General features: G+C 41.2%; 1 protein-coding gene across 2 annotated transcripts in view; it reads right to left on the reverse strand.

Moving 5' to 3' along the window:
• Window positions 1-1,312: 1,312 nt before the first annotated feature.
• Window positions 1,313-13,271, reverse strand: part of grm6a (glutamate receptor, metabotropic 6a) — a 38,361-nt gene continuing 26,402 nt past the window's right edge. For both annotated transcript variants that reach the window (XM_014134589.2, XM_014134588.2), the window contains exons 8-12: window positions 11,458-11,597; window positions 10,575-11,198; window positions 7,858-8,169; window positions 6,746-6,987; window positions 1,313-3,845 (exon numbers count right to left, since the gene is read on the reverse strand). In XM_014134589.2, coding sequence (XP_013990064.1) covers window positions 3,842-3,845; window positions 6,746-6,987; window positions 7,858-8,169; window positions 10,575-11,198; window positions 11,458-11,597 — 1,322 coding nt within the window. In that variant the 3' untranslated portion in view covers window positions 1,313-3,841. The remainder of the gene's footprint in view (window positions 3,846-6,745; window positions 6,988-7,857; window positions 8,170-10,574; window positions 11,199-11,457; window positions 11,598-13,271) is intronic.

The following is a 13,271-nucleotide window of genomic DNA, read 5'->3' on the forward strand; positions in this document are numbered from 1 at the left end:
ACGTTTATGGCAAATTGATATCCTATCATTTCCTGTATGTCAATATTCTTCATTGCAGAGGAAGGCATAACTAAGATGTTGGTCACACCTGTGTTTCCAGGTAAAGTTGTTGGTCACACCTGCGTTTCCAGGTAAAGATGTTGGTCACACCTCTGTTTCCAGGTAAAGATGTTGGTCACACCTCTGTTTCCAGGTAAAGATGTTGGTCACCTGTTTCCAGGTAAAGATGTTGGTCACACCTCTGTTTCCAGGTAAAGATGTTGGTCACCTGTTTCCAGGTAAAGATGTTGGTCACCTGTTTCCAGGTAAAGATGTTGGTCACCTGTTTCCAGGTAAAGATGTTGGTCACACCTCTGTTTCCAGGTAAAGATGTTGGTCACCTGTTTCCAGGTGAAGATGTTGGTCACACCTCTGTTTCCAGGTAAAGATGTTGGTCACATCTCTGTTTCCAGGTAAAGATGTTGGTCACCTGTTTCCAGGTAAAGATGTTGGTCACCTGTTTCCAGGTAAAGATGTTGGTCACACCTCTGTTTCCAGGTAAAGATGTTGGTCACCTGTTTCCAGGTAAAGATGTTGGTCACACCTCTGTTTCCAGGTAAAGATGTTGGTCACCTGTTTCCAGGTGAAGATGTTGGTCACACCTCTGTTTCCAGGTAAAGATGTTGGTCACACCTCTGTTTCCAGGTAAAGATGTTGGTCACACCTCTGTTTCCAGGTAAAGATGTTAGTCACACCTCTGTTTCCAGGTAAAGATGTTGGTCACACCTCTGTTTCCAGGTAAAGATGTTGGTCACACCTCTGTTTCCAGGTGAAGATGTTGGTCACCTGTTTCCAGGTAAAGATGTTAGTCACACCTCTGTTTCCAGGTAAAGATGTTGGTCACACCTCTGTTTCCAGGTAAAGATGTTGGTCACCTGTTTCCAGGTAAAGATGTTGGTCACCTGTTTCCAGGTAAAGATGTTGGTCACACCTCTGTTTCCAGGTAAAGATGTTGGTCACCTGTTTCCAGGTAAAGATGTTGGTCACACCTCTGTTTCCAGGTAAAGATGTTGGTCACCTGTTTCCAGGTAAAGATGTTGGTCACCTGTTTCCAGGTGAAGATGTTGGTCACACCTGCGTTTCTTTTACTAGTAGACATCGGATGAATGTCATAAATATGAATCTGATGGATCACAACAGTTATTTATGCAGTTATGTTCCTTACCTTTCTGGGTAAAACATTGATTAACTGTACATCATTTAAAAGGCATACCGTACTAATGTCTGCAATGTACACAAATTAAAGTCAAGCTGAATCATTTCATTGCAGTATTAAAACATTTATTCCAACATGCATCATCATAGGCATTTTTTATTGGATTTTTTTTATTTAACCTTTATTTAACTAGGCAAGTCATAGGCATACATTGAACATAATACCTTTATGCCTAAATCTTGTATCTGTCCTAAGGAAACAGCTTTCTTTACAAATAGGAACTATCCATACAGAGTGTGACATTTACAATGAGAGATTGTCCTTTATCCAAATGAAAAATAAAACACCTGAGTTTCGTGTAGAGGACATTGCAGTCTTTGCATGTATAAACAACTAAGTGGTTCTTCCTAATGCCTTATTTGGAATCACTAATGGTATTGTGGCATATTTATAACCTAATTGAAACGTATTGATAAATAATAGGTGTTAGCACCATAGATAAAGCATTACATAAATAATGAAACTTGTCACAATCAACATGGTTTCTACTTTTATTCTACTCTTATGCCATACTTGGCACTGTATGTAGAGAGCAGAAAACCTTTTAATGTATAGAACATTTCCTTGTTGTTTGTTTTAATGCATTGATTGCATGAGCTATTATAGGCTTAAACCAAAATATAATTGAAGCTGCTTCTCCACACATTATGAACCTAGTTTATTTTTTGTTATCGGTTTTTGTGCTTTAATTTAAGATCCGTCTGTAGACCTTCTGCCAATCCTAGAAGTAGCCGCCATGATAATGTATCAATGCCATGGATTCTGTTAACCACCACATGGGTATAGTGAACTATTCTGTCAGGTAAAGTATTATGAATATTCACCCAGATATTCAGTGTGCCTCATGTCTAAAGTGTATGTGCCAAAATGACATGTACAGTACTTTGTTCCTTCTGGTAATGGGAGAGAACCTTTTTTTTGATTAATAGATGTCCTGTCATCAACAATGCACATTGCTTCCTTGTCAATTATGTTGAGATTCAATTTAGATGCCATTATTCAAGCAATACTTTTGTCATCTGTGATCACCATATTTGCAAAGACACAATGTTCCACCACAAATAATTTATGACAACTTTAACTGAAAATGAAGCTGTTCTGTGCTCTTATCAGTGCTGATATAATTTGATAATACATGGGAACCCACCGGATATTACGAATGGCTGCTTCTCCTTCATTAGCTTTCTGTGAAGCGGATTTTCTAGGACTCTGAGTCTTGTGCTTAAAGACATGAAGATCATATGCATGCTCTCATCTGCATCACACATACAGTACATTTAATTCAGACATAAGTCAGACATGTTTTTGCCATGACCTTTATACACACCCTATTTACATCATTATCTGAATCAAGTCTATAATGTGTATACCTTATCATATAAAAATGTAATATTTTCTTCTGTGCACATGCAAAAATGCCCAAGGAACCATGAGAGGTGTACAAATGAAAAAGTAATTTTAGGATTTCCCTTTAAAAAAGAACACTGTAGTTATGGTCTGGATGAGGGAGAAAATGAAAATCCATTCTGTACTTTAAATTGTACAGTATGAATACAAATTGGTTACTCTGTAGATACGACCTTATAATAGATCATCCTGTGAACAACATGTGGGTCTTTTGTGAGAAAACATCAGTAAATCTTTGGATAAGGTGATAAAAAGTGCAAACGTGAAGAAGAAAAGCATCTAAATTAAAGTAAATCAGGGAAAATAAGGATATAAAGATGAATAAAAATCAACACGGTTTATTGAATGAGTTGATAAATAACTATATTGATCCAGGTACAGTCTACACTACAGCTTTGTACATTACTTCCACGTACATACAGTAAGGAGACAAAATAACACAGGCAAAATATTGTTGGGGCATCTCAAACAACATATAACCTAAGTTAAGTTTGAAATGAAGCAAACAAAGCCAAATAGTATCACTGCATTTTGTTCACTACAAAAGAGTTCACTGTCATTTAGGTCAGTTTCTAACTGGGGCATCTGTGTCATTTATTGCAGTGTCTGAGCATCTCTGCAGAGCTCCACTGTAGATTCATATGGACACAAATATTCACACAAAAACAACTCATGCTGATATGTTGATGAACAAAGAGTACAAATGATCCAATGGAGACAACATGTCCTCTGGAGCAAGTTTGAATATCAAGGTAATAGAGCAGTGAGCAAAGAGATTAAAACAGCACAATATTTAGAAAAGTACATGATCAGTCTCACATTGTGGTGGCCTTGGTCCATCCCTTTTGCTGTCTTAGTATCCAGATGTGTTTCAATGTGATGATCGTTGTGATGCTGGTTGATAACGGAGGGGTACAGTTTGACTCAACCCCCCATTATTAATGTGGGCTTTTGGAAGTCTTTAACATTTTGACACCAGTTTAAGTTCATTTTAGTTCTTGTTGAAGGGGTGTAAAACTTCCTTGTTGCAGTTTCATTCCATTGACATCCAGTGGACCAGTGAGGTACCTAGTTACTGTTAAAGACAGGCCTCCTCTCCAAACTGCATAGCCTTCAATAACATCTCCTGCTCCTTAGTGAAATGTAGGTCCTCTGAACAAATTATTGGCCACACTTCAGTTACCTGTTATGATGAAAGGATAACGAGTAAGTCAGAATGATGCATAATAATAACCTCATCATAAACAAACTCACATGCATGATTAAAAAAATGCGTAGAACGTACATTTAAAAACACTTTCAGTATTTCAAAGTAACAGTCAAATAGTTCACTAGAGAAACAATGAAATAGCTCTGCTATTTCCACAGTCGTGATGACCATGTTATTCTTAGTTAGTCCAACCACATGACACTTTTCACAATGAGTCTGGACAACAGAGTTAACGCAGCAGTGAATATACTGTGTGACTGAATGAGGCTAAAACATGGTGTGTTCCTATAACCCTCTCAGATGATGGGCTTGGAAGATAATATTCAGTGTTGGGTCTCTGGTCTAAGTCAAAGTAGATTTTCTTAAGTCTGTAGAGAGGGATGCAAATGAACTAAGACTGTCAAGAGGAAGGAAGAAACTGAATGAATTGCTGTTTCTAATTAGTGGAAAATAGATTACAAGACCTGTCAGACCTTAATGTTCAAGAGTCACTGGTACTCTACAGCTATCCTGTTTTGTTGGAACAGATATTTAATTAAGCTGGCCCATTATGTGCATGAAGGGCAATCCATTTTGGAATTTCCTGCTTTGACTAAATTCGATATGTGCTCTAACTTGTTTCATGGAAACGGCCCATTGTTTCATGGGCATAGCAATGTGTTTGACTGATTAATATGATCTGTTGTTGAAATAGTGAAATAATTATTGCAGTTCCAATGAACATGACCAAGAACAGTTGAGCAAAAAAGGCAATAGCTTTGATATTCACTCGTACTTGAAAAGACGAGTTAAAAATAGGCGATTCATATGCTATCCAGTACTTCAATATCCTGGTCCAAGATTAAAGTGATATGATTCATAATCTCAATAAAAGCTATACTGACTCATCATACCAAAACTCCATGAAAGCAATTATAGTGTATGATAAGGGTTATACTGGCTGAAAGATTCACCACCTAAATATGGACAGAAATGTAATTTCCTTTTTCTAAAATTCCATTCTTGATGGGACACTTGAAATGATTATTGACTATACTGTATATGATACACAAAAAGCAGGGAGCATTGGAGACTGGTCTGTGCAATATGTTTAAATCTGATTAAAATAACCATTGTTGGGGAAGCTACTCTGAAGATATAGTCAGCTAAGCTACAAGCTATTCCTCAATGGACTTGCTACATCACAACAAATACTGTTAGAAACACCTCCATGAATCTATGTCATGCATCAAAGTAGTGATTTTATTTTATTTGAACCTTTATTTAACTAGGCAAGTCAGTTAAGAACAAATTCTTATTTACAATGACGGCCTACACCAGCCAAACCCGGATGACGCTGGGCCAATTGTGCGCCGCCCTATGGGACTCCCAATCACGGCCGATTGTGATACAGCCTGGATTCAAACCAGGGTGTCTGTAGTGACGCCTCTAGCACTGAGATGCAGTGCCTTAGACCGCTGCGCCACTCGGGAGTGATGTGACTCCCAGAAGCACGTCAACCAAGAGCTAAAATACTCTGTTTATAATACACATTGTTAATTTATAGAGAAATCATGACAATTGTCCCAACAGCAGTCTGGAATTTCAATAAAGTACTATATGTTTACTTAAGAAAGTTAATGAAATGAGATACCCCACTAAATGGTGATAAAATTAGTGAAATACTGAATGACTAAGGTTTAGCTGCAGTAATGCCATGGAACTGTAAAATGCAGTAAACTAGTGAGCCTTGTACTCCCAGTTTCTGTGCATCCAAGAAATCAAGTCTTTGAGTAGGTTATACCTTGAACAGACTGAAATGTATGCAGCTCCATACAACGATGTGATGTCAACTGAAAACTGGAGGGAAGCTGAAATAAATATGAAGCTTCACTGGAGGAGAAACAAAAGTAACTCGATTTACGGAAAGGAACATTATTCATTCGTACTCTTTTTAAAACATCAACCTACTCTCTGTATATACTATAGTATAGCCTCAATAACATCAAACATTTTTTGTAATGTAGGGGGAAAGATATATTCTTATTAATTAAGAAATTCAAAGGTGAAGGGAGGGATAGATTAATTGCTGAATCAGTTCTTCTTAAATTTACCTCCAGGTATTTTTCTTTCCTTTTCATGATTCGTCTTTAATAAAGTTTCTTGCATGTGCATCCAAATGTTCACTGTGGGAATATCCATATCAATAATTATCATTTTGGAAATGTCATGCTAACTTAGCAATATTTTGCTCCAAAGACCCGTTAATAGGGTTGTAATGAGATGAACAGCCTCAAACTGCCTGAATTTTCCTTTGGTAATGTAAGGGAGTGTGTTCGGTCGAGATAGAGGACCGGTGGAAATAAACCCATAAGGCTTTACAGAGATTTAGGAGGGAGAGAAAGGACAGAAGGGAAAGAGAAAGAAAGAGAGAAAAGTGGAGTTGGATATTGCACAGATAAAGCTTCAGAGCAATGTGTGGATGAAAAGACTGGCCATGGGGCATTTATAACAGGCAACTTAAAAGAATTCAAGTCACCTTATAAATGTTGATTCTATAGATACATTAGGATCAGCTCAAGAGGTCATCCTTTAGATTCGCTCTGCTATGAGGCAAAAGGATTCTGACATTTCATGGTACTACAGCGTGGTACTGGTAAGTCATGAATTCAATTAGCTCTGTTTGTTACTTTAGCTGTGATGGCCAATACATAAGAAATATATTGTATGTGGATGCTTAGCAAATGTACAGAGTTTAGTGTAGTTACAGAAGTGAAGTCACAGTGCAGGAGACCAGTGTGTGCCAATGAGAGACCTACTGTGTTCTGTCTGACTCGACAGCCTCTTGAGAGCTACTGTGTTCTGTCTGGCTCATCAGCCAATGAGAGACCTACTGTGTTCTGTCTGGCTCGATCTTGTTCTGCGTCTCTCCGTTCTGCTTGTCGTTGGACTTCTGGGAGAGCCGAGTAGACATGGTGGCTGCCTGCACCACGGCTTTGAAGCTGCGCTTTCTTTTCTGTACGTTCTGCTCTGGGTGGAAGATAATGACATAGACCTTGGGTATGTAGAGCATCCCCAGAGACACAGAGGCACTCAGGCTCATGGAGACTGTCAACGTGGTGGTCTGGATGAACATCTAGATAGGAAGAGGTAACACAGGGAAGGGTCAGAGACACAGATACAGAGATCCCATATTCACATGGTATCACATTCAACCTGGACACATAGTAGACTAAGGACAAACGAGACCATGGAATGTGATCCTAGCTGTTCTATTTCAGGGTACAAGACCATGGAATGTGATCCTAGCTGTTCTATTCCAGGGTAGGTTTTATGTATCTTCCCCAGGGGAATCATATATTTGTTTCTGAGTAATTCCTGATTTTCACACATATGAACAAAATAATACTTCTCCCCCGCCCCTTTCTTTTAATCAATAGTCTTTTGTGAGAGGCCACCTGGCCACTAGGTGGTAATACATGCTAATGCAATAATTCCATATTCCCATCACACAGATTTATTAAGAGGGTTAAAACATTGTTCCCCGGTCTCCCACACACTTCCCTTATCTTCCTGCTACCACAATAAAATTCCCCCAAAGCATGCGGTTGGTAAGAGCAGCCTTTGTCTGTGTGTCATGGTGTGTCGTCGTATGATAAAAAGGAACAAAGCGTTCCTGGCGTTTCATCCCCCTCCGTGTCTCTCCTCATGCCCATATCAAAGGCTGGCTATAAAGAAATACTGTCTGCTTTGGAACTTCAAAATGTTATCAAGAGCCGGGCAGGTTGTTTCCCAATTTAATGCTCTCATTTAGACAATGGTTCATTTGCATAATATCCGTGTAAAGAACAGGGTAAGAAAGTCAGCGTGAGCAAGTGAGCGTGGGAATACTTCCTGCTAAATCTTTTTTTTTTTACAGAGCAATTTCTATCATATTAAATAATGCAAAACAGCCCATTTCAAAAAGTTACAGTTACATCAGTATCATGTCACGGTAGAATCTCACCTTCTCTGTAGACTGTGCCGTGCCAAAAAAGATGGGCACGAAAGCTAGCCAGACAATGCATGTGGTGTACATGGTGAAGCCAATGGGCTTGGCCTCGTTAAAGGTCTCCGGCACCCCTCTGCTCTTGACTGCGTAGACAGTGCAGGTCACCATAAGGACAATGCTGTAGCTCAGGCAGCAGATTAGCGACAGGTCGGACATGTCACACTTGAGGACGCCCCGGGCCATCTCCGGGTTGGGAGGCCTCTGCTCCTCGTAGTCTATGATGGTATGGGGTGGTATCACAGCGAACCAGACGAACACCCCTAGCAGCTTCATAAACACACACACATAAACACATAGAGACCCACACTATGAATCAGGCCTCTCAAATGAATATACGTTTTTTTTATATGTTTATCTGTTCTGCATGTCTATAATTTTATGCATAATTTAATTGCAATTACACAAAACAATATACTTTTCCATTCAAATCTCAACAACATACAGTGGGGAGAACAAGTATTTGATACACTGCCGATTTTGCAGGTTTTCCTACTTACAAAGCATGTAGAGCTCTATAATTTTATGCATAATTTAATTGCAATTACACAAAACAATATACTTTTACATTCAAATCTCAACAACATACATTCTTCTTCTATAAAAGTTATTTTGAGGTGTGAGTGGGGGACAGAGGAGATAGAGAGAGAGAGAGAGAGCAATAGAGAGTGAGAGAGGGAGGGAGAGAGAGAAAGGGAACGAGAGAGAGGGAGAGAGAATGAGAGAGAGGGAGAGAGCGAGAGGGAGAGAGGGGGAGAGGGGGAGAGAGCAAGAGAGAGCAGATGTGTCCTGTCAGACTGAGTGGTTAAGTGGCTACTCATTCATCTGTTATGTTACGCTGCTGAGAGAGACCAAGGCCTTGCTGCTGAGGGAGCAAGAGAGAGAGAAGCCAAGGCCTTGCTGCTGAGAGAGAGAGAGATGCCAAGGCCTTGCTGCTGAGAGAGAGAGAGAGAGAGAAGCCAAGGCCTTGCTGCTGAGAGAGCGAGAGACCAAGGCCTTGCTGCTGAGGGAGCAAGAGAGAGAGAAGCCAAGGCCTTGCTGCTGAGAGAGAGAGAGAGAAGCCAAGGCCTTGCTGCTGAGAGAGAGAGAGAGAAGCCAAGGCCTTGCTGCTGAGAGAGAGAGAGAGAAGCCAAGGCCTTGCTGCTGAGAGAGAGAGAGAGAGAGAGAGAACTTCTGTGAGTGTAATGTTTACTGTTCATTTTTATTGTTTATTTCACTTTTGTATATTATCTACTTCACTTGCTTTGGCAATGTTAACATATGTTTCCCATGCCAATAAAGCCCCTTGAATTGAATTGAATTGAGAGAGAAAGAAGCCAAGGCCTTGCTGCTAAGAGAGAGAGAGAAGCCAAGGCCTTGCTGCTGAGAGAGAGAAGCCAAGGCCTTGCTGCTAAGAGAGAGAGAGAGAAGCCAAGGCCTTGCTGCTGAGAGAGAGAGAGAGAAGCCAAGGCCTTGCTGCTAAGAGAGAGAGAGAGAAGCCAAGGCCTTGCTGCTGAGAGAGAGAGAGAGAAGCCAAGGCCTTGCTGCTGAGAGAGAGAGAAGCCAAGGCCTTGCTGCTGAGAGAGAGAGAGAGAGAAGCCAAGGCCTTGCTGCTGCTGAGAGAGAGAGAAGCCAAGGCCTTGCTGCTGAGGGAGAGCGAGAAGCCAAGGCCTTGCTGCTGAGAGAGAGCGAGAGAAGCCAAGGCCTTGCTGCTGAGAGAGAGAGAGAGAGAAGCCAAGGCCTTGCTGCTGAGAGAGAGAGAGAGAAGCCAAGGCCTTGCTGCTGTCAATCCCAGGCAGGCAAGCAGACAACTTTCATAATCTGGCCTTGCTTTCCACTGACTAATTCACTATATGGTGGCACTAAACTCAAACAACAAATTCTTTAGGAGGCACCTCTATGCGATGAATAATATCAGACATGCTGAAGCAATAGTGTGTAAACCAGTGACCATAGATTATGTACTGTTTTCAATTAGATCAATTACATTTGACCTGCAGGCCACCTACAGAACATCCATGCAGAACATCCATGCAAAACATCCATGTAGAATATCCATGCAGAACATCCATGCAGAACATCCATGCAGAACATCTATGCAGCAACCTGCTCTTCTTGGAATTACATTTATTTAGAGCCATTTTCTAAATACCTCTGGCCGACATCTACGATGAACAAGCTGAGTTGATAAGCACTCACATTGATGAGGTTTATCAGTTTGCATTCAAATCAATCACTATGTTGACATAAAATTATAATCTTTTCACAGTATTGCCTTAAATCAAAAATACAAGTATTTAATATATCTCACAGAGTTTATCTTGATTGACAAGGTAATTACTGAACTTTTCAAGTTCTGGATATGACATGTTATTATTTGTTCTTCTTTATAATGAATTTACTACTACAGTACACGAATAAATCAATATCTATCCTAAAGAGAGCTTGATGTTGTAGCTTAAAAAGCATTGGAGGATACACGTATGTAACATTACCATATACGAAACGCACTACCACTACATACTAATCAACACCAGTACATGAAAGACCTTGATGTTGAAGCTTGATGAGCACATAGAGCTAGTGCTAGCTACAGTGAGAGCAAGTTGACGCCCAACACATCAAACCTGATGCAAATCAATACACCAGGGGAACCAACTAGAGTTGCCTCGCTCTGAGCCTGCCCTGAAACTCACCTGTACAGACATGAGGATGAACGTGATGGCCAGCTGAGAGGTGGGGCTGATGAACTTAGGTGGCGACACAGACTTCTTGCCCTGCTCAAAGATGCGGTAGATGCGGTTGGTCTTGGTGAGCATGGCGGAGTAGGTGATGGCCATGCCCAGGCCCAGCAGCAGCCGGCGGAACGCACACACCACTGCGCCTGGCTCTGCGATCATGAGGAAAGTGATGAGGTAGATGAGAAAGATGCCCGTGAGGAGGACGTAGCTGAGCTCCCGGCCAGAGGCGCGGACGATGGGCGTGTCGTTGAAGCGGATGAAGGTGATGACCACAAAGGAGGTGGCCAGGATACCCAGGATGGCCAGGAACACAGGGATGATGGCCCAGGGGGAGTGCCACTCCAGCTTGATGATGGGCGTGGACCGGCAGCTCGTCCGGTTAGGCGTAGGGCGCATGTTGAAGGGGCAGGTCTCACAGTTCATCTCATCCAGCTGGTATTGGTAGCCGTCACACAGCTCACAGTGCCAGCAACAGGGCACACCCTTCACCATCTTCTTCCTCTCTCCAGGGTTACAGGGGAAACTGCACACTGAGTCAGGGATCTGACGGTCCCCACCTGACCACTGCATCTCCTCCATCTACAGTAGAGAGAGAGAGAGAGAAAGAGAAAGGGAGAGAGAGGGAGAGAGAGAGAGAGAAAGAGAGGGAGGGAGGGAGAGAGAGAGAGAGAGAGAGAGAGGGAGAGAGAGGGAGAGAGAGAGAGAGAGAGGGAGAGAGAGGACAGTATGAGTTCTGTAAATGTAGTTAAAAATATATCTTTCTTCTCACAAATCATCAACAATGTAGCAAAATGTTCAGACAGACAATGTAATTGTCCTTAAATATGACTTGCGTTACATTGAGTCGCAGATTGTTGGTCCATTGACCTATGACTCTGTATCCAGGAATGGTAGTGTTCGACATCTGGTACTGGAAGATGTCATATCGTCCTGGTGCATCTCCATTCTCATTGAATAGAACTCCTGTCCCTGCGCTGCCTGTATGAAAACACAAGAGAAGACTAGTGAGACAAACCAGCAACATATCATATTGAGGGAAATAACATATTTACCGATAGTAATGCTGAAATCGCTGACGAGTAAGTACCGGTAAGATAAATTCATTCTATGAAACATTAATGCATAATGCACGTGAAAATCGGTGTCAATACAGTATTATCTGATCACTGATACATGACAACATTGCCTCCAAACAAGTCCACCAATCATAAATAGTAAGTAGGGAACACACTACCATCATCCTTTCAAGAAGATTGTATTGTCTTTTACAGCTAAACACACCGTTTTGGTCCATAAAGAGATGACTGGAGAAGAGTCTTACAAAGAGATGACTGGAGAAGGGTCTTAAAAAGAGATGACTGGAGAAGGGTCTTAAAAAGAGATGACTGGAGAAGAGTCTTACAAAGAGATGACTGGAGAAGGGTTTTACAAAGAGATGACTGGAGAAGGGTCTTAAAAAGAGATGACTGGAGAAGGGTCTTAAAAAGAGATGACTGGAGAAGAGTCTTACAAAGAGATGACTGGAGAAGGGTCTTACAAAGAGATGACTGGAGAAGGGTCTTAAAAAGAGATGACTGGAGAAGGGTCTTAAAAAGAGATGACTGGAGAAGGGTCTTAAAAAGAGATGACTGGAGAAGGGTTTTACAAAGAGATGACTGGAGAAGGGTATTACAAAGAGATGACTGGAGAAGGGTCTTACAAAGAGATGACTGGAGAAGGGTCTTACAAAGAGATGACTGGAGAAAAGTCTTACAAAGAGATGACTGGAGAAGGGTTTTACAAAGAGATGACTGGAGAAGAGTCTTACAAAGAGATGACTGGAGAAGAGTCGAGGGAATACAATTCTTAGTGGATATACAGCCGGAGGGTATGATGTAAAAATGTGACTTGAGTGATTGTGAAGCATGTCAATTTGATTTTAACTCTTTAGTTAAACCAAGGTTTGCGTGATTGGTCCTTTCAACGTATTGAGGATAGACCAGAACCAAAGTAGAAGACAGGCTTTATGCAACAGAACTCCTAAACCAAGGTAGAAGACAGGCTTTATGCAACAGAACTCCTAAACCAAGGTAGAAGACAGGCTTTATGCAACAGAACTCCTAAACCAAGGTAGAAGACAGGCTTTATGCAACAGAACTCCTAAACCAAGGTAGAAGACAGGCTTTATGCAACAGAACTCCTAAACCAAGGTAGAAGACAGGCTTTATGCAACAGAACTCCTAAACCAAGGTAGAAGACAGGCTTTATGCAACAGAACTCCTAAACCAAGGTAGAAGACAGGCTTTATGCAACAGAACTCCTAAACCAAGGTAGAAGACAGGCTTTATGCAACAGAACTCCTAAACCAAGGTAGAAGACAGGCTTTATGCAACAGAACTCCTAAACCAAGGTATAAGACAGGCTTTATGCAACAGAACTCCTAAACCAAAGTAGAAGACAGGCTTTATGCAACAGAACTCCTAAACCAAGGTAGAAGACAGGCTTTATGCAACAGAACTCCTAAACCAAGGTAGAAGACAGGCTTTATGCAACAGAAATCCTAAATACTCCTAACCACTTTGTGCATATTCCTCTGAGCTTTTTACAGTCCTGTACTTCAACCCAACCAGCTGTTACATATGTATTATTCATTCACACACTTTCCTTCCCTCA

Source organism: Salmo salar, chromosome ssa13 (genome assembly GCF_905237065.1).
Source record: "Salmo salar chromosome ssa13, Ssal_v3.1, whole genome shotgun sequence".
Taxonomy (NCBI): Eukaryota; Metazoa; Chordata; class Actinopteri; order Salmoniformes; family Salmonidae; genus Salmo; species Salmo salar.